The sequence below is a fragment of the Tigriopus californicus genome, chromosome 2 (assembly GCF_007210705.1).
Source record: "Tigriopus californicus strain San Diego chromosome 2, Tcal_SD_v2.1, whole genome shotgun sequence".
Lineage (NCBI taxonomy): Eukaryota > Metazoa > Arthropoda > Copepoda > Harpacticoida > Harpacticidae > Tigriopus > Tigriopus californicus.
The window spans coordinates 8,844,813-8,871,026 of record NC_081441.1 but is presented as its reverse complement, the minus strand read 5'-3'; the positions used below and the strand labels follow the sequence as shown (position 1 = coordinate 8,871,026).

General features: G+C 42.7%; 3 protein-coding genes and 1 long non-coding RNA gene across 4 annotated transcripts in view; 2 read left to right on the top strand and 2 right to left on the bottom strand.

Moving 5' to 3' along the window:
- The window catches only part of LOC131892823 (uncharacterized), a 2,761-nt gene extending 2,523 nt beyond the window's left edge, over window positions 1-238 (bottom strand). Inside the window, exon 1 of the long non-coding RNA XR_009374614.1 lies at window positions 97-238. This is a non-coding gene — a long non-coding RNA (uncharacterized LOC131892823). The remainder of the gene's footprint in view (window positions 1-96) is intronic.
- LOC131892821 (uncharacterized) overlaps window positions 1-3,623 on the top strand; it is a gene marked incomplete in the record, with an annotated part of 6,220 nt that extends 2,597 nt beyond the window's left edge. Inside the window, 13 exon segments of the mRNA XM_059242675.1 lie at window positions 175-682; window positions 747-946; window positions 1,096-1,169; window positions 1,236-1,350; window positions 1,418-1,547; window positions 1,687-1,746; window positions 1,810-1,926; window positions 1,986-2,158; window positions 2,222-2,438; window positions 2,506-2,780; window positions 2,855-2,963; window positions 3,024-3,257; window positions 3,316-3,623. Of these exon segments, the coding sequence (XP_059098658.1) occupies window positions 175-682; window positions 747-946; window positions 1,096-1,169; window positions 1,236-1,350; window positions 1,418-1,547; window positions 1,687-1,746; window positions 1,810-1,926; window positions 1,986-2,158; window positions 2,222-2,438; window positions 2,506-2,780; window positions 2,855-2,963; window positions 3,024-3,257; window positions 3,316-3,545 (2,442 nt within the window).
- On the bottom strand, window positions 3,576-5,899 carry LOC131892822 (protein spinster-like). The gene is made up of 9 exons (XM_059242677.1): window positions 5,631-5,899; window positions 5,371-5,567; window positions 5,157-5,308; window positions 4,957-5,090; window positions 4,652-4,877; window positions 4,319-4,580; window positions 4,098-4,248; window positions 3,862-4,023; window positions 3,576-3,740 (listed from the first exon to the last, which is right to left on the bottom strand). The coding sequence occupies exons 1-9, from the start codon at window positions 5,713-5,715 to the stop codon at window positions 3,628-3,630; spliced, it is 1,482 nt and encodes a 493-aa protein (XP_059098660.1). The 5' UTR covers window positions 5,716-5,899; the 3' UTR covers window positions 3,576-3,627.
- Window positions 5,900-12,414: 6,515 nt separating this feature from the next.
- LOC131892683 (uncharacterized) lies at window positions 12,415-25,413 on the top strand. The gene is made up of 9 exons (XM_059242508.1): window positions 12,415-12,628; window positions 15,606-15,981; window positions 17,165-17,465; window positions 21,077-21,311; window positions 21,371-21,598; window positions 21,691-21,945; window positions 22,011-22,131; window positions 22,196-22,505; window positions 22,583-25,413. The coding sequence occupies exons 1-9, from the start codon at window positions 12,415-12,417 to the stop codon at window positions 25,232-25,234; spliced, it is 4,692 nt and encodes a 1,563-aa protein (XP_059098491.1). The 3' UTR covers window positions 25,235-25,413.
- The last annotated feature ends 801 nt before the right edge of the window (window positions 25,414-26,214 follow it).

The window sequence follows — 26,214 nt, the reverse complement described above, 5'->3', positions numbered from 1 at the left end:
AGTGAGGCTGAAAGTGAGGCTGAAAGTGAGGCTGAGAGTGAGGCTGAGAGTGAAGCTGAAAGTGAACCCAATGCTAAACTTCAATCTAACACTTACCCTGAGGGCGAAGCCGAAAGCGAAGCTGAGAGTGAGGCCGAAGCTGAAAGTGAGTCTGAGGCATACGCTGAAGGTGAGGCGGAAGGTGAAGCTGAAGGTGAAACTGGAGCCTTTGCTGAAAGCGAAGACAGCGCTCAAGGCCCCAGACCACGTAAACTGCAGAAAAGGCACAAATACACTCCAAGAGGACGATTGCACCCTATGGATTGTTCTGATGTCGTGATTGGAATGGCCAGGGGATCGGTCAGTAAAGTGTTCGATGCTTATACTCGAGACCGCTCAACCCCTCAAGCCGACTCGTTTTACGGCGGTACTGACGATCTCACTGCAGCTGTGGGATATGAGGAAGATGGTGTGACCACCATTGCATTTAGGAAAAAGATGATCTCGTTGGATGATACCGATCACAGCTTGAACGAAGCCCTCAACGTGATCTGGGCTTATGGTCAAGAGCAAGGCATGTACTCGCATGTCCCCAAATCTGGCCTCGAAAGAGGAAACCCGAGTATTGAAGATTTCTACCGAGACGATGAACTCAAATATCACGGCAAGGCCAATCGCGGGTCTACAACCATTGACTTTTCAGGTACTCAAACGTATTCATAACTAACTTTAGACCACTTATTAAGACAAAATCAACATTTTTGCAGCTGAAGTTGAGAGGACCACAGAACCCAAGGATGGATGCTCTCCTTCCACCTACAAGTTTCCGCCACAGTGCTCAAATGAAGAGTGCGAATATCAAGCAATTTGGTCACGAGTATCAAAGGACGAATTGGAAATTGAGATTCGTCACAAAGTCTCTGAAGGTCGATGGACTGGTATTGGTTTTTCAGCCAACCCTTTTATGGTAATCTCGGCCAAGGCGGATGTACGTCGTCACAAAGTCTCTGAAGGTCGATGGACTGGTATTGGTTTTTCAGCCAACCCTTTTATGGTAATCTTAACATCACTGGGGTTCATGATCATGATGCTTGACTAGAAAATCTCTTATTACAGCCTCGGTCTGACCTTGTTTTGGGATATTTGGATTCCAATGGAAAGGGAGTGGTCAACGACATGTGGCTAAGATCGTAAGGAACTTAATGTTTTTGAAGCTTTTTTTTTAAATTCCAACCATGACCTCTTTGAGTCTTTAGGTACACACCTCCCCTAGTGGATGAGTCTCAAGATATTAGTGAGACATCATTTACTCGCGAAAATGGAATGAACATAATGAAATTTCGAAAATCCATCAAAACCAACGATGAGATGGTAACCGTCCAGTTCTTTAATCAGACGAACTTGTCAAGATAATGTAATGATATATCTAATTTCTTAGGATATTGCCTTGGACCAAGAGATGTTCCTCCTGTATCCCATTTCGGGTGGCAACGTTCAAACCGATGGAGTCATTTCCAAACACTCCGAGACCCCAATTCTCTCCAACGACAAGATCAAAATTCAATCCTGTAATGAGGTCTAATCTTAATTAGTAATTCATTAATTTTCTCAAAACAAACTGATCCAAATCCAAAGGCAAACCATGATCTGTATCTAACAATGGTCCAAGCTAACACCTAACCTTAACTCTATATTGTACATTAACAGGTAACTTTGATGATGCTGAAATTGATCTGGGACTCAGATCCGGATCCCTCAACAACGATGGTCAGTTGTTTTAATTAGCAATTACTTTTTAGCCAATTAACCCCTTTTGACCCTGTTTTTCAGGTGATAAAGCACAATCCGTGAACCAACTGACGGTGGATGGTGACACAAATGAGAAACCTAGATCACCTCGGATGATTTTCGCCTGTTCAAGCTCTAGCACAGATAAGATCTTAGATGGTAAGAATGATTTGTCTAGGGATATGCGAATACATTTAACGGTTTTTTTTCATTGAAAGGTTCCGTATCCTTTGAGACCTGCGACATATCTCACGATGATTTCGATGCCAAAACTGGCGAATTCAGTTGCCAAAAAGATGGGGTGTACAGCATCGCGCTCTCCTCATTGATGAAGAGTGAACGGAACAACGCCGTGAATATCAGCGTTATGTTGAAGCGAAATAATCAAGAAGTATGTACATAAGACAATATCCATTTTTCACAACAGATCCTGACCCTATTTGTTCACCTCTAGACCAAGATGTTGACCCGAACTTTGGGAACTCAGAGCCAAGGCCAAGATCTGGAACTGGACCTCGGCGTATCCAATTCCATCGTAGCTCCCTTGGCCTTGAAAGCCAATGACGTGTTACGTTTTTCTGTTAAATCTGAAGGATCGGGAAGTGGGATCTTGAACTCGGATTCCCAGATTCTCAAGATTTCAGCTTATCAAATGGACGAGGCCATGGATGGTGATCAAAAAGAGATTCTAAATTCATGCCTGAAGGAGTTTCAAACACGAAGATTGTCTCATTTCAGGTCTCATGTGCAAGTTAAAAGACGAAGGCTCCGATGCCCTTGTCCTGGATTCTTGCGCTTGGAAGCACGGATTTGAGTCTTTGGAGGGACAGTCCAAGATTACAATCAACACCCCCGGTTTCTATAAACTGGCTATGGGTGGAGATTTGATTGTCTCCGGGGGTGACGAAGTCGCTATTGGACTGGATGTGTTCGGCTTCAACATGTTGACAGCCAAAGCTACCATGAACGTGGATAGCTTCGATATGAAGACCATCATTCCTGTCACGGCCATGGTAAGCATACATAAATCATAGTTACTGTGAAGAATTAAGAGAACCCAAGAATGATCATGCATATCTTCTTTCAGGCCTATGTTCGTCTTCAGCCTTTGGATCTCTCAGCCACTGTCAAATCCAACTTGGGTAAAAGCGGTAAACTCTTGGACTCTGGGTTCATCACCCTAGAACGCGTTCTTGGTAAGCTCTTTAATGAAGTTAAACCTGAAATTTACTCAAACGATTATTCCCTTTGAAAAGATGATGCTGACTTTGTAACATGTACTAACACGGGACCGGTTGATGATAGCATTGTTAGCTACACTCGTTGCCAAGCTTCCAATCCTGCCTTTGGAGAGGCCATGGATAACGAGAAGGGTCTCTTCCAAGCTCCTGAGGACGGATATTATGAAGTCAGCTTTACCGGTTTGTTGTATTCTGCGAGTGGAGATCGTGTGTGGGCCACCCTGTATAAACTTCAGGAAGAGGACACAGGTAGATTAACTCGGAAAATAGGTTTTAGGACTTTAACTCGAAGTTTGTTTTGATGCAGATAAAAGTGATCCCAACGTGAGAGGAGCGTCGTTTTTGGGAATGTTTGCCGAGACTGCCAATAAAGAGGCTCTCACCACCACGAATATTTCCGCTTCAACCACTTTGGTGACGATCGAAAAGTTGCAAAAGGGCGAGAAATTGTGCATTGGTTTGGGACGATGGGATCCCAAAAACGAAATAATTGGATCTGACATGAACACGGTTCATTTTAATGTTCGAAAACTATAAGATATATATATTTTCGTGTATAAGATTCTTTTTTGGTAAATATAGTATTTGATAAATACGCTGGTTTGGTTGAGCAGACATGTCAAGATTGTTTCACATCTTTTTTTGAGACCGAATTTCTACGACTAGAAGATCCACTGGCTTGATTAAAGGATGGATTTTGAATCTCGCCTCCCACCAAACTTTCGTCGAAATCTGAAATCAAATAAAGCCAAGTGGGACTTTTTCAAAGGTTTTCGAAACGCTTTCTTCAAGTACCTTCTCAAAACATGGCGAGTACTCAAGAATGTAATAAAAAAACCTAAATGAGACGTACCTTGAATGTATTCGGCAGCCTTTCGTTTGTCATCCACCACGTACAGTGTCGCCCAGAGGAAAAAAAGGCCTCCAACCACTTCAAAGGCTACACACATAAATAAGGAGTATTGAAATGCGTAGTAATCTCTCTCCATATCTGACATGTTTAGGGTTCCATTAGCTAGCGGGAGCAAGAGAATAATTGCATTAGTAAAAAAACGGCCACATGCTTGAATTGCCCCTTGTAATACATACATGGATTGTGTGATGCATCCCCAATCATGTTCTCCTTCAAAGACCCCGCCATAAGACCTATCAAATAAGGGCTGCCAGCTTCACCCAAAGCATGAGACAACATCAGCTGCAAAGCCTCGGCCGACGATCGACGATTGGGCACCACAACATACTGAAATTTGATTTCAATGACAGTTATTTGTAGCTGTAGCAGATCAAAGTAGTTCAGAAGAGATATTTACCAAGGAAATATCAACCACGACAGCCCAATTCATGTTGAGGAATGCCTCGCCGATGGTGACCAGGACCAATGCTAATACAACGCCATCTTGAGCGTAGCCAAGGGCACAGAACAGGAATGGGGCGGACACTACCAGGCCCACCCCGCAGATCACCGGGTCCACCCATGGATAGCGATCCCGGAGCTTGTACGACAAGCCCGAGCCCAAACAAAGCCCCAAGACCCCGGCTATACACATGATGACGCCAAATATGAAAGCAACACTTGCAAGAAAACACTTTTTGAAGTTGACTGGTCCATTTGTTATGCTTTTAATTCGGGTCGGGGTACTCACTCATTGACTCCAATAGCTGTTTCAAGGCCATATTCTTCCCGGACCTTGATGGCATCTTCCACAAAAACTGGTCCCCACCAAGATAAGGAACCCGTGCAAAAACAGAGGAAGGTGAACCCCAAGGTCGTCAAGATAAACGAGCGATTCTTGATGAGATACACAAGGTCTTGCACATAATCCTTGAAACTGTTGCCAGCCCGATGTGGATTAAGAGTATCTGCCTCACCTTGAAACAACAACAACGACAACATATTCCATACAACAAGTGCAGATAATTACAAACTCAATTTTGCTTCAGACATTACCTCGCTCAGGATCTTTCATGAAAAAAATCATGAGCAAAACCGCAATCACATTCAGGATTGGAGTCACCCGCAATCCCCAACGCCAATCCCCAAAGGCTGCTCCAACACCAGAGCCCACAATATATCCAAGACCACTGCAATGCAATCAAGTAAGGTTCAACCCATCGGTTGCAAAAAGGACAATCTTCCAAGGAACCCACCTTCCAACGGGGATGGCAAAATAGAACAAGGCCAACACAATCGAGCGGCCTTCATTCGCATAGAGATCCCCTAACACAGTCGGAGCAATGGAAGTGAAGCCCGCTTCACCAAACCCAATCGCTGCTCTGAAGACCAAAAACGGCCAATACGTCTGTAAGGTAAGGTAAGGTGAAGGTCCTTTCAAGCTTTTTTCTAATTCCAGTCATCTCATACCGGCATAAAAGTCCCAATGAGTGTACACAAACTCCAGGCCACCATGCCCACAATCATCAACCATTTCCTGGAATAGCGATCTCCGAGGTAGCCAAAAAGTGGAGCGGAAGCAAAGTAGCATACAATGAAAGCTGTTTGGAGCAATCCTCCCTGCCAATGTTCCAGGTCCAGATCGGCTTCAATTTCAGAAAGGACTCCTAAGAAAACATCTGTAAGAGAGCAACTTTTGACAAAGAGCAATGAACAAACACATAGCCCACCTGACACTGTGTATCGATCCATGTAATTGATTAGATTCACAAAACAAAGTAGACCCACTGAGGTCTTCTTGGTGTCCCACCCCATTGTTGGGGATTCCAATGGTTCTTCAAAGGCACTTTCAAAACATTAATAGCATATTTTAATAGATAAAGTCACTTTTCGTTTGCACTTTTGAGCTTGATTCTGGACAACAGGACCCTGGAGCCAAGAGCTCTCTGCGTGTTGTCACTCTACAGGACGAAATCTCTTCAGCTCTTGAGCGCTGTGAACTCCTAAGGTGTATGGACTGAAAACTAAATGTATGGAGACGCAAAATTAAGAATGACTGAACATTCCTATTATATGAATGGTGCTCCACAAAAGTATAAATGCCAAAATTATAAAATCCAAGCCACGGAATACAAAAATACATTTGCGATGTATATTCAGTGCGTAAAACAAAAGTTGCGATATCTTTCAACCAAAGACTAACTACACCATTATCCTTTATTAGCAATGGAGAAAAATTGTAGTGACAAGTTTCCTTGTTTTAAAAACTACCCTAAACTCAACATGTATCTTAAAAGTTAAAAAAATATATTTGTTGTTTACCCTGAAGGCTTTAGCTTCCAAATCTTTAAAATGCAATGGTTTGAAAAAGATCAGACGAAAAAGTTGGAACATAAAATGTTTATCTCCAATCTAAGTACCTTATCACATTTGAAAAAGTTTCACGTCCCTTGTAGCCAGGAATAACAGTAGTCCTAATGTACATGGGCTCACATACGTAGACTGATGAACAGTTCAACGTCCGTAGCGTCCGTAGTCTGCAGTTCTTCTTGGCTAGATAAGGTTCGAAAAACTGGTACTGTACATGTACTGTGCATGCTATAGTATTGCAGAATTGTGAAACTCTGTTGCGATATTTGTTGTTCACAAGGCTGTCCTTATCACAAAAAACATCATTCTGATGACCCAGCAAGAATTGAACTGTTTACCGGAGAAAATGTTGTTTTAAACAATTATCTCGTAAATGATTGAGCTGTGGTTATGGACTTGGAGAAGAGAGATAGGCGAAAAAGCTTCTTTTAAAGATATTTCCATGTTGTTGAATCTTGCCTTAGATGTGTTGAGGGAAAGCGCATTGACAGGAATCATGTGTGGGTAACCCAGGGTCACATTTTCCAGGGTCAAATGCAGACGCACAACTGGTTCTATTTCCAATCGTTGCCGTTTTGAAGTGCATATCGTACTTCCAGAACTTTTTGGTCATCCTTGATCCACCCAAGCGAAGTTCAAATTTCAAGGACTTCCTTATTGTTGCCGAGAGATTCACGTTCGAATACCTATCATTTCTTGAATCCGCATTTTATCTTGAAATACATTTGGAAAAAGCACTGCCACTCATTGTGTCCCCTACTTAACAAGTAATGTGTGACAGGCATTTACAAAATCGACCTCCTTGCTCCTTGATTATCATTGCTATTTTAAAGTCGCGCATAAGTTATGGAAAGAAAATTTCACTTTTTTCTTTTGTAGGATACGATTGCATTAGGGCATGTGAGCTTCAATTCAAACAGGGTCAATAGTTTTTTAATCGTCATAAATACGATTTCATTAACTGTTATTTTTGGAATACTCAAAAACAGTTTTAACTTACCCCCATCTAGTAAATGACGGACTTATGCTGTAATTACGCGAATCAATTTTGAGTCAAGAAACCACGTCGTTTTCTTTTGCATTGTTATAATCCAAGGACACAAAAGCAAGGCAACGCCACTTTTTTGTGATCACAAACCTTTCCCGCCAAGTAAGGCCCAAACTTTTGCTGCAGAAATTTTTGAATGTCGATTATTGGTTTAAGTATTGACAAAATATGTTTATTAGTCATACACAAAAAAATGTGTATGACTAATATCATTTTCGTAAACATTGGTTGTATGTGTTTCAAATCAACCATATAAATATATTTAAGATGACTTTCAACATGTCTTAAAGTACAACAACTGAAAAAAGCTAATTGGGTTTTCATGATAAAGCAAGAAACTGCTCTAAATACAATCAGTCATTACTTTTTTGCAAATAATATTATTTTTAGTAAATGGTTCCAAAAACATCTTGACCAAATTTCAAGTAGTTTGGTGAACTTGTTGTGAAACTATGGTTCTCACTCTGGGAATGGCCCTCAATCCAAAAATGGACATACTGTAGCTCTGAGCTATATATTGTTCTTTAACCTCATTAGGATGTTACATAATCATGGAGTTACATGTCTTAAGGGATACAACACCTGGTTTATTTGACTATTTTGGATATTTTGGAGGCTTTTCAAAAAAAAGCAATTTATTGGAGTCCAAAGTTCAAATTGAGATATAGTGTGCTGTACTTTGGTATTACTCTATGCCCCTTGAATAGTGCCTGCCTTTTATGCAAGCTTCCTAATAAATAGAAATTTATACTCTACTAAAAGTTAAGTCATTCATTTTTCACCAATGCTTGATGTTTTTTTGTCAAATGTGTGGATGAAGAAAAAAATATCAATTGTCCATTCAAAATATTCTAAGATGTTAACATTTATGTGCATGCACTTTCCACACATTTCTTTTTTTTGTCAGTGTAACTTCCTCATCAATTAGTGCAATGATTCTTGTTGATTTTCTATCTATGCGTGTTTTTGAGCCAGTTTTACGCAACACATCACTGATTTGAAAGACAATTTGGTTGTTTTTGATTAATTTGATGTTCATAAGTATTTCATTGATTCTTCTGACTTTCAAAATTAATGCAGAAATATTTAGTATATGGACGGAGTTGTATGTCAAGGAAATCATCATTTAATTAAAAGCACTTAAATGTACTATGTAGTATGGATAATCTTATTTTATTGATACTAGAGTTAATGTCTTGATTCACGGCAATGGCCTAACTTGGCAGTCAGGGGAAAGCCGTGTCGTTTCCTCTCTTTAGAGTTCTTGTATAATCTAGCCGAAAAATCCCGAAGCTAATCGAGTAGACTGTACAAGAAAACAAAAAAGAACATGTTATTTTGGGTACGAATCAACAAAAACCACCAATCAAACCATTGTCTCCATGCATACAGAATTTGTTCATATTGGTAACACTATCCCGGATTCTGCTTAAAGAGGGTAGATATAATTTGTGGGAGGTTCCCTTCATTGCCGAGAGTTCCTCAAAAACGTCGAAAACCACAAAGGATCGGCAATTGAGACTTCCAAAGCCTTCAAAGAGTTGTTCTCAGGGAGATCTCCGATTGGCACCATTTTTGTTGTGCTCAAGAATCTCCACAGAATTTGTTACTACGCCGAAAACAGGCACTGATGAGGACATCCAATTGGTTATCCTTGAATTGAACTTGCCTTGAACTGGTTTTCTTTCCCTTTTCAACATACCCCAAATTCTTGGTCATCTTATCAGACACCCAGCTTTAATTCATCCTCCCTGGGATCCAATCCAATGCTCTTCTCCAGTTCTTTGACCTGGTATATCGATTTCATACCAAGGTCAAAATAGCTCTGGTTTTCGAAGCATCGAGTGGTGCTGAAAAAAGAAACGTTTCCGATCAAGTTTGCCACAATCTCTACAACCTCTACAAACTGACAAACTGCCACTGAGAAGGACGGTACGTTTCCAGTAGTTCCCCTGAAGGGCGTCGTCTCCTCAGCAAACTTTATTACACGTTTATCATCATATCAGTGAATCATATCCCGTGTCCCAGCAAAGTGCACAATGTGAACGGCTACGAGTACTCCAGGACGAGAATGTGGAAGAAAGAAATTTCCTAGTAACAACTTTCACATGCGATTTCTCATCATCCAGATCCACTGCAAAGCTTGTTATCAAACTCGATTTGGCAAACATCAATGTCATTCTATCTCATCCTTAACTATCTCATCCTTAATGCCTTCTTCTCGGCTGGTGGGAACAAGTTGTTGGGCTGCTCGTTAGGTACCCTTTCCAGGTGGGAAAGTTCCACGCATTTCATTTCCTACCAAGCCTTGATAATGAGTTTTGAGTCTCGCCCTCCCTCTTCCCCTTCAAAAGCGATCCAATAAGTATGTCATTGAAATGTAATTGACAACCATCTTGTCGGGTGACCAGGCATTTCCTGCCCTATTTTTGGTCTAATTGACCATTTGTCTCCTTTTGCTCTAGTTTAGAGAGAGAAGCGCAGAAGCACAGTTTCCTGGTTGAATCACACTCGAAAACTTTGGAGGGTTTTGTTGCCATCATTCAAAGCTAAGCTGTGAGTCATTCTAAATCCTGGGATCCAGGTGGTTGAATTGTCATGCTGGAAAAAGACATGTACCACACACTCCCCTTGATGAGTGACAAGCGTTTCATCCTCACAGGAGTCTCCAAACCAACTGTACATTTACAATGTTTTCGCTCAGAACAAAGCCTCATGTGGATATAAAAACTCACACATACAGGGGGATATCAAAGTTTGGACTCTAAAGAGCATGGCTCTACAGGGTAAAAAAACTTAATTGTGTCATAAGAAGTGGAGTTAGTTTTCTCTCAAGCAATTATTATATATTAAATATAAAATATTGGATTTTATCTTGCTGACGAACTATTCTCATAACTGGGCTTGGGATTCTAGCCATGAGGGTCTCTCAAGGCTGTGACTAATACCAAGCGCTGGCCACGCATGGAGGTACGCGATATCTTAGAATCGTTTTATTGGATCGTAGAAATATTTGGGTTCTTTAAGTAACAGCTGACGGATGAGTCATCACCATTTTTTGGGAGGTCACTGGCCTACTTTTCAGTACAATGAAGATAACAACAAACTAAAATGCAATTCATAAAAGTAGTCAAAAAAGTTTTCTACGAAAAAATATTTGTAAAAAGGGAACTTGCAATTAATACAAATGAGTTCAAAACAGCTTTTTCAGGCTTTAGAACATTTTTTATACATGTTGATGAGTAAAAATGTGGTACCTCATAAAATTGCAATGTTAGATCAACACTTCCTTTGAAGGATAGATGACTTGAAACAGTAATCTAATCCCTAAGCAAAGCTCTATAAAGCCCCAAAAGTTCAAGCGACATCCAAAAAGCGGTCATGACGTCATCTTCTTCTCCTGCTTCAATGTCCCAACATCTTGATTACAAACTCACCCTAGGAGTATATTTCTTGGGACACAATTTCTGGTTTTGTTTTATCTTGTAGGTCCAGATTCCGGAGTGTCCCGTCTTTAGTTACACCCTGTATATGTGGCGAGTGTATGTGTAGACATTCAAAAGAAAAGGGCGATGGGATCTCCTCGTAGAATAATCGCTTCCATCTCATTTAGCAGCCCTCACCTCACCTTACAATTGTCAGGTCTGTGGGCTAAACAGCTAAAAAATACGTCCCGTTCGGCGGTGGTTCAAAATTCGAATCAACGGCGACGACAGTGTTGATCTTCGAGTTGGAGGAGATCGAACTTGTCTGGTGGGGGAACTCCTTTGGCCGGGGAAAATGTCTCATTCCGTACATCGGCCCAGGGCGATCCCTCCGCGTGAGGGAATGATGATGCCCTGGCGGCCATAGTACGTACTACTAGTCTCCACTTGGATTCTAGTGGTAGAACCCCGGTAGCGAAGCGCTACAGTTCAGTTAAATCCTCGGTATGATCAATCCACAACTCGTGGTAGAGTGCAAGTACCACACGAGAATGTGTCCGACTAGCACGACGACGACCATCTCCACCACCACCATCACCACCTCCTCCTCCACCCTGCAGTGGTTGTAGGCCGAGTGGGAATCGTTTCCAGCGGGGAAAAAATATGAGAGACAGAGCTACTCCTCCGACTGACTAATTGCATGCACTCACTCCATTACGGGAGGGAAAATGTTCAGCAGTCAAAAAAGCATGTTCAACCAAGTGAGATCTCAGCTCGTCCTTTTCCTTGTCGTCTCCCTTTTCTTCTGATCCGAAAGAGGAGAAACATCGAGACCAAGTTCGTTGGACTTGAGGTGCTCAAGAGCTTCACAGTAATTGACTACACATAACTGATCGTGAGGTGGTGAAGGATTGTCGTCGTTATTACTGTCGTCATCCAGGATCGTTGGAGAGTGTCCTGGAGCAGGTCCCTGCACAACAGTGTCGATTATCCGTGTCTTGGTCATCATTAGGATCACGGTGGTAGCTCCTCGTCAACCCGTGCAAGTTCGTTCAGTGATATCGTATCGTGTCTTTCCCTCTCTACCTTGGCGTGTCGTTGGTTGTCCAGGTGCAGAATTGTTGGTCAATCCATCGTCAATGGTTCGTCGCTGTGTCCTTGGTCCGTTGTTTGTTTTGATGGCTCCCCTCTCCTAATGGAATCAAATCCTTAGAGGACGGACCCTGTCATCAGCCGTCGATTGGACTTCAAAGATCAACGAGCTACTCCGTGAAACGCCTCAATCACTCATCAACATCAACATCCATCCGATGTCAGAGTGAGGGAAGCAAAACCCAGAGAGTGTCAAAGGGTAGGTTGGCAAAGTGAAATCGAAACTTGAGCGCTCACTCACTCTTAATGTCAACAAGATGTTCATGAAGCCGGGCTCTACTGTCTACCTTAACATACCGTTTAGCTCGCTTTGAAGCTTTGAAGCAAGTGAGGAATAACAAAAGTGAAAACAGACCAACAACACGAAGACGAGGAAGAAGAAGAGAAACCCGCACAACGAACTCCCTTTCTGTCTCCCCTTTGAACTCTGAGAGCGACGCACTTCTGGAGAAGCAGCTTGGCTTGGCAGCGTTGAGATCACCCACCACCAATGAGTTTAAATGTATCTACAACGACATAATGACCATTGAATGCCACAATCCTCAAGTGACGACACGTTGGATTGATCGTTCACAGTCGTCGTCCAAGTCTTTGGAGCAATGTGAGCCACCCATTCGTTGGGACGAGTACAATCAAGTTCAAAAAACTGTCCAGTGCCATGGCCAACATGACAAGAGGCCCCTTTCCAAGAAGATCACCTCTCGTATACGACCCGTGAGGCCCCTCTTGTGTGGTAAGGAGCCTGCCATAACAATTACTCATGTGCATACAGTAGTTGCGATTCTCTTTGTCCGCTTGGTCAATTCAAAGAGCATTACTTGTCATGGACGGATTTCCTTTTTCCTTGGATGGATGGTCGTGGAAAAGCCAAAATGAAGCATAGTTTCTACTACGTCCCCTCTGGTCATTTTCCTCGTTCAATCTTAGCACGAAACGTGTCTGTCTTGGTCGTATTCTTTTAGGCTCGCTTTTAGCTCGCTTATAGCTCGCTTATAGCTCCCTTAAGCAGGCTTTGAATAAGAAATGACTCGGAGGAATCTTGAATTTCGAATTTCTTGGGGCCCTCATCCACCCAACCCATTTTCTATCCTGATCACAACAACAATCATCATGGACTGCAGCAAAGTTTGGTCCATACTTTGTTTATGATACATTTTGGTTAGGTTTTGCCCTTTGAGGCCAAAACACTGAGATTGATTGTTTTTGTCCCCTTGATCAAGGCAAATAACTGCTTGAAGGACCTCTTCATCATCATGATCATCATATAGTATATGTGCAAGTGTCACGGCAAGGCCAATGTTAGGAGCCGATAATTACCGTCTATTGCAGTCAAAATTGTTGCCACTTGGCCGTGCTATTCATTAAGAGGTAACAACACAACATCAACAAGAGTGATGATGATATTATGTCTTTCCACTGTATTGGAGCTAAAGGTCATACATGCCATGCAGAACATCAATGAGATGCATTCCCAAATGCAACAACACGGGAGCAAAAACTGCTTATTGTATGGTAACCACGAGGCAGCAGGTGTTGGCAAAATTTCCTTATGGATTTTCCTGACTAGTGATTATAATTTGGCTTGCACTGCGTACAGAGGTTGTTGAAAAACCTTGGCGATCGGCACGTGAGAGTAAAACATTAGTTATGCAAAGGTGAATGATTGTGAGTGCGAGGCTTCATAATTTGCCCTCCACCTTCCCAATTTGAAAGCTACAATTTTCCATTCACTATTGCTCAGTTTTTAACACCCTCAAATATGACCTCTTTGGCTTGACCAACTCCTCGTTTCGATGTTTGGTAGTCAACAAGCAGTAAACAAGAGTAGTCAACCATGTAGATTTTGACTCTTTGCTTGACGACATCCACCTTTGGCGAATTGCTTGAGGACCAAAGGAGCACGTTCGCACTTGTCCTCAGTTTATACCAGACGATTTTGAAAGTCCTTGGATTTCCAGTTACATTGGGAAAATGTGGAAGGCTCCTCGTTATACGACCTTTATGACACATCCAAACACTGAAAATGCAATAACCCAGGTAACATTCACTCAAATGACAAATGATTGCCAACTTCGTTGCAAGGGTTTTTGACCCCAAGGAATGGCTTGGTCTTCAAATGAAATCATATCTACCATAGCATAGCGGCAATTTGCCATTTGTTCTGAATGCCAGTGCAATTCGGAAGTTTTTTTCGCGTTCAAACTGCATTCATAATTGAAAAAACTGCCCCCGGGGGGGTTTGGACGTCATTCCGAATGAACGAGATTGTTTCGGAGAAAATAGCGAGTAATGAGAATTTCCTCACACTGTCGGCCTAAGTCGGAATTATTGGTCAGCCATTCAGCATTCAAAGTCCAAGGTTCAAGGGAAAGTTGACTAGTAGAATCATCCAATTTCAATGTCAAGTCGCTGAAAGGCTTAGGGCTCGCCGTGTTTTGATTACTTGATTCCGGGCATCAAGGTGAACCTGTAAACAAGACTTGAACGAACACTAGTTTTTTGGGTCATCGAGAGGCTCTTCTTAATGAGGCTCCAGATGATGACTTGGTCCTCCTTGATTTCGATTTCGATTTCGAACCTGAAAGCTGCTCATGAGACTTTTGGGGTTGGATAGCCAGCCCTTGAAAATGTCATTCATAATCATGTGTGCAATTCGAAGAGAATCAACTTTCACTTTCGTTCCGCGAGCTTCCTTGCCTTCATACGATTTGGACATCTCACATTGAGCTGGACTCGATAAAGCTCTTTGTAATGCAAAGCGTTGTTGGTCCAAAACATTAGGCTTTTGTTGAAAAAAAAGTTCTTTACACATATTTGACAATTATTGATCGGTCCTACCATGACATATACCGCTTTAAAAGCTCCATTTTGTTCGTTGGTGAGTAATTGGTATATGGAATCTGATTAAGATCTTCGAGGTGGACGAGTTCGAGAATCGAGCGTTTTTCGGAAATCTCTCTAATCAGATTGGAATCTTGGGATGGAGACCCTGAAACGGGTTTTGAGGAAGAAAATAACAGAGTGTATGGAAACTGGAACCCGTAGACAACCTTGAATTAGTCTTGTCGCCCATCTCTCTCCATTTTTCCACCTGTTGAACGCCCCTTTTTGCGCAATCTTATTTTTCACAGAGAGGGGAAACTGGTTTGACACCGGGTGTTGATGCAAGATTGGACGAGTGAAATTGAGCTGAGGACTCTGTCATTTGATTAAAAAATACCAGTAATTCCACGATCATGCCAACTCATGGTGAAAACTTAAGCACCACCTGCTCTCTTGAGTTAAAAAAGGGAAAAGAAACTCGCATCCCCTCCCCCCCTCCTTCTCAAACCCTCACAAAGCAACAAGTTTCTTTTTGACCCGACTCCATGATTAGGCCCAGTTTTGGGAGTATGGCCAGAGGAATGCATTTCCTTATCCAATGGATTCGCCAATCTTGGCCAATTCATTGCGAAATTTGCCTGTGGGTGAACGGAAACACGATCGGCTTCCTCGGCTTCATTGGGCCAGCTGTGGGATGTAAGACAATCGTCAAGTACGATGAGGCCTATCTAATGTGCAAGGTGGCCACCTGACTACTGACTGCTGCTGCTGCTGCTGATTGCTGCTGCTTGGGCCAGGAGCGAGAACGTTGGCTTGAACTTTCTATTTTGCAACAATGACTTTGGCTTGACCCTTGGATTCATAGGGATTTCGGGCTTTTCTTTCAGGTTTGGTCGTGGTCATCATCTCATCATTCAATCTGACAGAAGCCAGCTTACAGAATTCATCCAGAGAGACAGCGGAAGAAGGCTTGACGCCCCACTCCCTCCATGTTCCATTGCACGGCACGCACGCCCAGTTCAGCAATTCAGGGGACCTCCTCGAAGTATCCCCCTTAAATGTCAACTTATCCGGCAATTCCATTGGAAGTGCTCCCACCAATGCAAGTCCGAACGCATCCACTCTCACGGGCGTCTTTCTGGACCCAAATGAACCCGTGGACGAGGAAAACGATGCCAAGCTCTTCACTGATATGATCAACAGCGTGAAAGAGTGGCAGATCCACAAACTCCGGCAAGACACCTACAAACGTTTTTCCTCCAAGTAAGTGTTCAGCGGCGTTGGTTTGAAATTGGAATCATGTACTACTAATGCATACGGGGTTGGTCAAAAGAAACGGAAATGGAACGCCTCAACTAATGGTCTCTCCCTATCTCTTGAGTGAAAAGATGAATGGCTTAGGATCGAACAATCAACCGGCTTGAAAAGCTTGAAAACTCAATAATACACACGCTTGTCAGCTCGATAATCTTGCCACAAAGAACATCATATTAACACATGACTCGAGCATTTTGATTTCAAGACTCGACATGCTATGATCAGATTCAAACGAGCATATTGCCAATGCACGTCTATTGTAGCCAGGGATTGGTTATTGATGCATCTTTTTGAGACTCATCAATAATTTGCAAGTCGAAATGAATCAGAGTTTCCTGTTCCCCTTCCATTTGAAACGCCAGGTAGACTATGCAAACTAGAAATCCATACAAAACCGATTCGCGGCATCGAAATGGAAAGTGGCTGAAATGAGTTAAGCAAGTTTGGCCACCACTTCCTCCCCAAAGTCCCTCTTTTCATAATACGATTAAAAAAAAAAACTCCAGTAAGCTGTGAAAGTTAATTGTCAGCAACAAATTAGGGCTTTCTTTTGGTTTAGCTCGTGTATTTATTTACTTTATTTCATTTTGCTGCTCCATTCACAGCAGGCGCCACACAAAAAATGGTTGACGCTCAACCCATTACAATAGGTTCTCTTTAGTTGTTATGAAGAAGACCTCCCAAAGTATATTTTGCTCAACATTGAATCAGAATGCATTTGAGCTGTTGTGAGCTAAATCTCATGTTTGATTAGTGCTTACGGCAACATTTTGTGTTCAATATTTCTTCCCATTCGTGGCATGTGACTAGAATTCGATTTAGCAATCTTGCATGTCTTTTTCGTGCTTGGTTTGGGCTGCCTAGAAACCTGACGTAGGAAGTAGGAAATCCCCCGTATTGAGCCAAATTTCACTTTCAATTCCAAGCAATCCCCTGGAGCTTTTTTCCCTAGAGCATAAGAGCTGCCTTATTCTGTAGCACCAAAAGTGCATGGACACGAAAGAGGAAAGGGTATAATTGTATCCCCATCAGCGTCACGGATGCGGACGGATATGAGTTAGATGTCTACGAACTGAAATCTCGAGAACAGTTCGACAGGATGGCATTCCATCTGGATTGACTTTTCCAGATTGCGTTACAAACGGGATGAGGAGGTGGTCTGCTATGGCGATTTGGGATGTTTTCGTGATGAAGGTCCTTTCGATTACCTGGACATGTTGCCGTCGCCGCCGGAAGAGATTCAGACCACGTTCTTCCTCTATACGTCCAAAAACAAGGAGATCAGCCAAATCCTCACCTACAACAATGCCACGTCCGTTCAAGAGTCCAATTTCAACGCCTCCAATCCTCTCAAGATCATCATTCACGGTTTCGGCTCCGGTTGCAATCGCGTCTGGCCACGCGAAATGAGGCTGTCCTTCTTGGCAGTGGTGAGTAATTCCAATGCACCATCGACTGGTTTTTTTTTGACCAAGGCGTTCTTCTCGAATCTCATAGAACAACAGGCTACATACACATTTCACGCCATGTCCATGTCCATGTACAGTATATAGACAATAATACGGAGAAGAACTGCGCAAAATTCCGTCTTGCCTCGCTCCTTGGCTCGGGCTTCAATTAGAGACAAGGACACAGGAAATAACCTTGGATGCAGATTCTCTTTGCTCGCTTGTCCTGGCACCAAAAATATGTTTCATTGTTCAGTTTCCTACAACACCAACCACCAACGACGACGTCGTTGAATGACGTTATGGTTGCTTTCCGGTTTCCGTCATCGAACTTCAGAACGGAAGAACTTTCCGATTTCTGGTTACCGAGTTCTTGACTATCCTCATTTCAACGGCACCGCAATTCAAAATTTGGCATGGTGCAAATACAGAGACCTCCACCAAAGCGACTTTTTATCCAGACTGCGTACAGTAAAATCATCCCCCTTGTCTAATTCGATCTTTATCTCGATTCGGTGGCACTACTCGTAATCGTATCAGTCTACGTCCATGTAGACATGTGTACAATACAATACAGTACCATGCATTAGCTGCTCCAGGTGCGTGGTCATCCTGATTTTCCAGCCAAACCCTGTACTGTAAATTTGATGGTCAACCATGTTCAAAGTTGTCCGTTGGATGGATGTGGTTTGATTACAAATGCCTTGACCTTGCTCCCAGCTGAATTTATTTATCACCCTGGGCCTTGTCATTTCGATACCAACACTGATCTAGAAATAGAAATCCTCCCTCCAGTGCTAATTCATCTCAGGGCCCGCTTTCATTTCGGGCCCATCCATTAAGAAACAGGCCAACTGCCGCTGAGAAACGCGTACGTAGTGGGTATGAGATGGGTAGAGATTGGAATATATGTACGTACGTACCAAGTATGATGTGCCATAAATGCGTAACTGCTGGAGCTGCATCTCGCTTTTACCTTGAAAACCCAACTGACTCACATTTCAACTTCATTCCGTGAATGTCTTCCTTGTGAATTCATGGGCTTGTTTGGCAAGTGAATCTCACTTCACTTCGCACATATGATGTGTAGTATGTGTAGCATGCATGCCTACGAGCGAGTGTCCAATGGGCGGCTTTGTTCACCGACTAATCCGAAACTTTCACATCGTTGGGTCTCTAAGGAACCTTGTGAAATGACCGGCATTGATATACTTTATCAATCGGCTCTCGCTTTTCAAACATGATTGTGATGCGCAATAAAGAGATTAGGATCGAGAAGCACTTTGGAGGTCAGAGATCCCTGCACCGGATTATTAATGTGGAAAACTTGTCATCCGTGGACGAGGACTGACACTCTCAGAGCTATCCGCCAACATAAGTTTAGGGTGCATTAGTTCAATCAGCAAATAAAGCATAATACGCTGTGCTAAACTGGCAACAGTATGATTTTTTATCACTAAAAAAAACATCAAGTACAAATTTGGGTTTTGGCTTTGATGTGGAGTTAGTTTTACTAAAAAATCCATTTCTATGTGCAATGCGCCTTTCTTTGTTTTGTTAAAAGCCGCTCTCTAAACTGATGTGGTAAAGTACTTTCGACAAAAGCTCCAATTCAATTTTTCATCGATCAGTTAATAGGCAGGGTCCATTTCCACTTATCAACTTTAATCACGTCATTCGATTGCACTTCTAATCACTTTGGATAAGAAACTGAATTGTGCAACCGTCCCAGTTTTTGGGAATGGCATCTTGAGTATCGAAATTCAAAAGTTTTTGTGGCATGATTTGAAACCAATCCAAGGAACGCTATCCAGTATAATTGATGGTTTCTAGAATTGAAGGATCCAAACTAAATAGAAACAATTTCAAGTTCAGAGCTATACATGTCGATATGGACGAATTTCATGGTCATGGATAAACTTGCTGCTTTGCTCAATTCATAGATTTATAATTGTCTTCGGCGCAAAAATTGGCGTTCTTGTAGAAACTGTAATTTGTATTTTTCCCTTCTGACGGAATGTATGAATAGGAAAAATTACAGGTCCATATTTTTATGGCGAGAAGAGCTTTAAGCAAAGAAATTCAGATATGCAAGTTCGTGACTATTTCCAAAGTACAACCCCTAAAAGCGGGAACCCTCATTAAAGAAACGTTTCGTTGGTCCTTGTTATTCTGAATAGGGATTCAAGATAACAGCGATGTGTTAGTGAGGTCCTTGAGCATGAGGCCTTCACATTGACCGAAAAACTACGCCCTAAAACATGGACTCGATTTTCAAAAGGTACATGTAAGAAGAAGAATGTCAGGGAAAGATTCGCATAAAATCTTGAAAGCATATCTTTTCCCTTTTATTACCGGAGAAAGACATTTTTGAGGTGGATTTAGTGTTGAAGTGACAGACTTTCAGATCTTAATCAACTTCAACATAGTTCTCATGATCGTCAGGTTTAAAGTGGAAATGTGATTTACTGTAAGTTTGTTTCGAAAAAGAAGGACGAACCAATTTTTGTATTGCTTTGATGGAAGAGGCAATATACGGAATTCCACTTTCGGTATTTGATTTATAGCAAGAATGTTATGATATGTTGAGCTCATAACTCATAACAATGCGGTTTTCAGTGGGCTTACTTCTTCATATCGATTAAAAAAACCTATGCACCGAACTCTTAACCATGGACCACAAAAGTGATTAATTCTCGACCTCGTCTGCAATAAAAGTGAATGGACAAAGAAGCAATATTGTCGAGTATACTTGATAAATACTAGTAATGAATAGCTTGTCCTGGCCAATCGTCGATGTTTGCTCTTTATCTTTACCGTCCGTTTTCCTCATATTACCACATTAAAATGTCAGTCGCATTTCGAAATCAACACCGAGTTCAAACAGTTTTCCACCCTCGAGCGAGAAAATTGTTGATTGGATAATTGAGCATGTGTATTGTGCAGTGCCATGGGAAACCATTGTGCTCTTCAATGTTCAAGCCTGCCTGGTCCGTCGTCGTGAAGTGCTCATCACTCGATAATAAGTGCAATTTCATCTAAGCAAATACAATGAAGTGGCAATCACCTCGGTCTTTGGGTTGGGCAATGTTCAAATTTGGAGGTCAAACAAACATCGTGATGTCCTCTTTCGATGATTTCTGGCTTTTTGTGATGGCTGACCAAGGCCACCCCGTACCTTGTCCAGTTTGCTACCAGTACATAGAACAAGAAATTTGGAAGTTCAAGAGTGGCCAAGAATCAACGAAGGTTACTCACCGCACTAAGCTGGTTTCCGATGATGAGGGTTCAAGTCAGCTGGACTAACAAACCAGACCTTCGGGAACGCGATTCTGAAACTCCTCTCTTGGCCATGCAAACCACATAATGTGTGTGGATGTGCGTTTTTGTTACAAGCAAATTTTCCCTTTATTTCCTTGTTCGGCGATCCGACGAAATCAATGTTGTACACTTATTGCGGCACCAAGGACAAGCTTAAAATTGTTTTCTCTCGTCCACAGCATCATTGCTTGCCAAATTCCCATTGGTTTCCGGGCTGTTTGCTTTTGTGACCCACACCAGTATCACTATTTGATCATTGCTTTTTATTACAGGAGGATTGTAACGTGATATGTGTGGATTGGAGTCTGGGAGCGGCAGATCCGAATTATGTCCGGGCTGCGGTCAATACACGATTGGTGGGGAAACAAGTGGCCATCCTGATGAAGACCATTAACGACAAGTTGGCATCCTCAATGAACGAACGAACCCATATCATTGGTTTCAGTTTGGGCGCACACGTGGCCGGATTCGCGGGCTCCGAACTCTCCAATCTGAGCCGAATCACGGGTATGAATCTCAGTTTACTGACTTGAGCGGATCTTCTATAAAAATTGGTGGGATCTTAGGTCTGGACCCTGCTGGACCCCTTTTTGAAGGTTATGACCTCAAGGTCCGTTTGGACAAATCCGATGCCAATTATGTGGACGTGATTCATTCCAATGGAGAATCCTTGATCGTGGGGGGGTTTGGGGTCTGGGAGCCCATTGGACATGTGGACTTCTATCCCAATGGTGGTCGAGCTCAGAGAGGTTGTCAGCACCTGATCATTGGAGGACTTTACGACTTCATCTACTGTAAGTCGTATTTCTTGATTTGTTCCGCCTCACTAAGGTGGGAAAGAAGTTGCAACATCTATCAATCATAAATCCCGCTTGTACTTTTGCAGCCTACAGCCAGAGTAACGAGACCTATCGCTACTTGTGCAATCATCGGCGTGCCTACAAGCTGTTCACGAATTCAATCTCTCCCAAATGCAAATTCAACGCGTTTCCATGCGAAAGTTACGAAAAATTCGAGAGCGGGGCGTGCTTCAGTTGTAACTCTAAATTGGGAGAGTGCGGACACTTAGGATATTACTCAAACCAGGCTCCAGGTCGAGGAAGCCTTTATCTCCTCACCAGAGATGAAGAGCCATTTTGTGGTGAGAGGTTTGGAATACTTTCCACTAAGACAGCTCCATTTGAAGTGGGAAAATATCTCTTTCAGGAAATCAATACAAGATCAATATCATGTTCACCGGCTCCAGATTACCTTTGTACACTTACGGAAGGCTTCAATTGTTGTTCGTGGACAAAGACGGATTGAACGAGACTCATCTCATCACCGAGTATGAAAAGAGTCGGGAATAGCCTGGATGAACTCCATGTAACAAAATGATATTCTTATTATAGGGATGTCGACGATTTGCTGACGTCAGGGAGTCAGATTGAGAAACTTTTGGTTGGACATCCAGCTATTATTCCAGTTGAGGTTCACATCTTGTATGTAGCTTATGATGGATGGATCTACTCAGGAAGGTTTCAATGGAGCTTGGATAAGTTGGTCATCACTGACGAGCTTGGCACCCGCACCAGCTTTTGCAAGGAGAATGGTCAGCATTTGCCTTCTGGCATACCCGTCAAATTGAAATTGAAGGATGGGGATTGCATCGCGAGCACGCTGAAAGTGGCTCCAGAATATCCCTTGGTCCCTTACAGAAGGGTAAGTTTGAAGTCAATACAATGGCCCGGGGCGATTCCAGTAGTGAATGAAAGCATTTTTCTATTCTTCCCCATCAGTATCCCAACAAGCCTTACGATCATTTGCCACACCACAAGATTCTTCCTGTGTCAAAGAAAGGTCCTCCTGAAAACAAGATTGTGGCCAGTTCAGGTCAAGATGGTCTGTACATTACTAATGCTGCGACCTCAGACGCGGAGGTAACCATCACAATCAACGACGAAGTGGCTCCAAAGTCCGTTCCATCACAAATCGTCACCTTCAACAACGGTAAAGAGGTCGTGGCGCGACCGGTGAAGATATACCGAAATCCGCCGGATAAGATCCTTCCGCCGCTGAGGGCTTTGCCAAAGGTCAGTGGTCAAGGCCATCCCCATTTGCCCAAGATCCCGCATCCGTTGGTGAAATGGCCAGTCCATCATCAATATGCTCCTCATCACTCATCCTATTACGGGAGTGCTCCAGGGCCATGGACAATTGGTACGCCAAGACCAGTAAGCATACCACCGCCACCACCGCCCTACCACGGAAAGCGGCCTCCACAATTGGACAATGGGATTGAAGTTCGCTATGGACCCAAATTTCCCACCCCTCCATCCCATCCCACGGGTCAGTTCCCCGCTCGCAGACGTCCATCGACTCAATTCAGCCACCAAAGACCGATCATTACTCATCGGAGACCGCCAATCCGAATAAGTAGTCCGGATTCGATACCCTCTGGAACCCGGATTGGTCCCCAATACCATTCTAGGCCCATGGACAAGAGCGACCATGATGTGACAGAACTCATTGACACTTCAAATGAATTTGATAGCCAAGCAAGTCAAAGTCAATCAGACGAAATGAAAATGGAATTCATGTCCGACGATCAGCTGACCATAGTCAAGATCGGGACGGAAGATGAACTCAACCGATCAAACAATAATTCCATTGATTTAGACACCGACAATCAAGAGAATAACACCAAGATTGACTATATTGTATTCCACAAACTCCCCAACGGCGAAGCATTGAACCTGGAGAATCTAAAGACGTACAACATGAGTGATATCGCTCAGGGCAAGGTTCAAGATCCTGAGCTCGGCGAGATCGACATGGCCATGTTTGATCAGCCCGAGGAAGAACCGCGTGGTTTCAATACCTTCAATGTCAACGAAGGGAACGACGCTCTTAGACCAGATGCATTTGACAGCCAGAGAATACACTCATTGGGTGTAACCAAGACAATGGATGAACCAGAGAGTGGCGAATCTATAATTGAGGATGACTACTATGACCAGTCCAATCAAGACGAAGAGTTAGCACCGGACCCAATGATTTTGAAGATTTCGACCCAAGCTCCACCCGAGGAAGAGGTATACAACCCAACCCCTTTGAAAGACTTGGAAGACCTGGACGCCATGCCTTTTCAGGGTGACAAGCCCGTTTATATTATTCACGAAAAAGATCTGGTCAAGGATCATCCGTATTTCACTTCGTTCAAGAACAAACACGTGCCAAGGATGGATGATTCAATCATCTCGTCAGAGCCAGAGCCAGAGCAAGCTGATATGGAGATCCTGAAAGTAAATGTAGATCGCAAAGACAGACGCATTGACTCGTTTCAATACTCGTCACCCTCAGTGAACTCACCAGTCAAGCCGGAACCGACCAAGATGACGTTCGATTGGGTTCCAATCCCTACTAATACGCCAATCCCTATATTTGGTCCCAGAAACAAACCTAGCAGTTTTAAAAACAAACCCATCGATGTTAAAGATGTTCAACAGATGACAAACATCGCCTCGGTGGCCATTGCTAACAAGGGTCCTCTAGCTGAGGAGGTCAACAACTCTCCAGTGAAGGACCGCATCCGGCCCATAAGCTTGCAATATTTACCCAAACGATTCACCACCATTCTCTCACGGATCACGGACAAGGAGAGAAGTTTGAACTCTCCCCACGGATGGCCGGGACGACCCGGGCAGTTTCGCGAGAACAAGATCGCACCCATTTTTAAGCAAGATCCCATGGGACTTGGATTGGAGAGGAACTTCGCCAGAGCCATTCCCCATCAGCAATTCGTTCCCAGGACATTTGGACCACCTCGCCATTCGCGGAGGATCACGGGACATTTTTCTCCTCCTCCTCCTCCTCCTCCTCCGATGCAACCTCGGACCAGTTCATTCCAAACTCAATTCATCCCTAATACCGCTTCGAGCCGGTATATTCCTATTCATCCTAAGCAATCCCCAAAGCAGGATCGACTTTGGTGGGAGCCACAACCAACCGAGACGGTCTCTGATACGTTGGAGGCTCCGAAGGCTCTGATTCGAGATACCATTCACGTGGATGCGCCAAGGATTGTTCCTTACTCGAGTGTTGAGATATCGTCGGCTCAAAGTGCTGATGTTGTCAGTACTGAGCGCACACTCTCCATGATCCAAGAGGAAGACCAAGATATGGTTGAGGAATCGCCGTCTACAATTATCACCTCAACCGAAGGGAAAATCGTGAGGATGCAAGAACCATTTGTTCCTCCGTCTTTTGTTCCTGAAAGGAACGACAGTTCTCCACGAAATGCCACAACGGCTCAGAACACAAATGGATTAACAAAAGAACTTTCACTTGAAATCAAAGCCAGAGTCATCTCTGAAAACATCAAAGGCGAGGTGGAGGAAACCACCACCACGTCTGGTTCCAAGAAAGTGGAACAATTGGAATCAAGTTAAGAAGAGAGCAATTTATACGAAATTTAACCAATCCTTCTGTGATAGAAAAAGAGAGCAAATTTTAGTGATGGAAAAAATGTGCAACAACCCTATTTATGACTTGTAAGTTATCAAAATTTGGAACTCCTTTTCAAAGCGCTCTGTGGAATAATATAATGTGTTGTTCTTGACAAACAGGATTAATACTGTGTATTTATTTGTAAATACATACGTGCAAACAACCTAATGATATCAGCCCAAAATTGATGATATAAGTTTACGTTCCTTTCCACAATGGTATTCAGTTCCACAATTCAAAACAGCGAGATCACAACAGGTGCTCAATAATGAAAATGACAAAAGCGTGCCTAAAAAAAAGTCCAAAAAATGGCAAAAAAATCAATAAGCATCTATATAAATCTGAAAAATGGTGCTAAGACCTCACCTAAAAGCCAATTATTTTGATTAGCTCTACTTACAAATAGAATACTTCTAAATGGGGTTACTGTATTATTTACTTCTAGTCTGCCATTCAATGTGATCAAGGAATGGTTAAACTTATTATCCTTTATTGCGAAAGATTTATCATTGACTCATAGGACTATTGGCAGGGCATTCGCTCGATAAAAGGAACGAATTACAGTTACAATTCCATTGGTCAAAAATAGTAATTCGCTACACGACCGTTACTCGAAAAAATATTGTAATGGCATTACTCGTTCCTAAGATTTAGATGGCCAATAATCTATGGTTTTCCCCCCTCAAGACCAAACTTCTCCCAAGAAATTATATTTTTTACTTCAAGCAGTCCTAACGGCCAACATTAGAAGACTTCGAGTCAAAAATATTCAATAACGAGCATTGGCATTTAATCTTGGCATAATTGTTAAAAATATATTGTATCATAATGGTTTGAGGAGTCATGATTGGTACCCTGGATGGGTTGAAGGTTTGATTGGTTGAAGGTTTGAAACAATTTCGCAAAAGTCATGATGGAATAA

Coding starts and splice junctions, on each gene's coding strand:
- LOC131892683 (XM_059242508.1), top strand. CDS start 12,415: ATGACCATTGAATGCCACAATCCTCAAGTGACGACACGTTGGATTGAT. Junction 21,946..22,010: donor AGATGAAGAGCCATTTTGTG/GTGAGAGGTTTG, acceptor TATCTCTTTCAG/GAAATCAATACAAGATCAAT. Junction 22,132..22,195: donor GAGACTCATCTCATCACCGA/GTATGAAAAGAG, acceptor TTCTTATTATAG/GGATGTCGACGATTTGCTGA.
- LOC131892822 (XM_059242677.1), bottom strand. CDS start 5,715: ATGGGGTGGGACACCAAGAAGACCTCAGTGGGTCTACTTTGTTTTGTG. Junction 5,568..5,630: donor GGATCGATACACAGTGTCAG/GTGGGCTATGTG, acceptor ATGTTTTCTTAG/GAGTCCTTTCTGAAATTGAA. Junction 5,091..5,156: donor TTTGCCATCCCCGTTGGAAG/GTGGGTTCCTTG, acceptor ATTGCATTGCAG/TGGTCTTGGATATATTGTGG.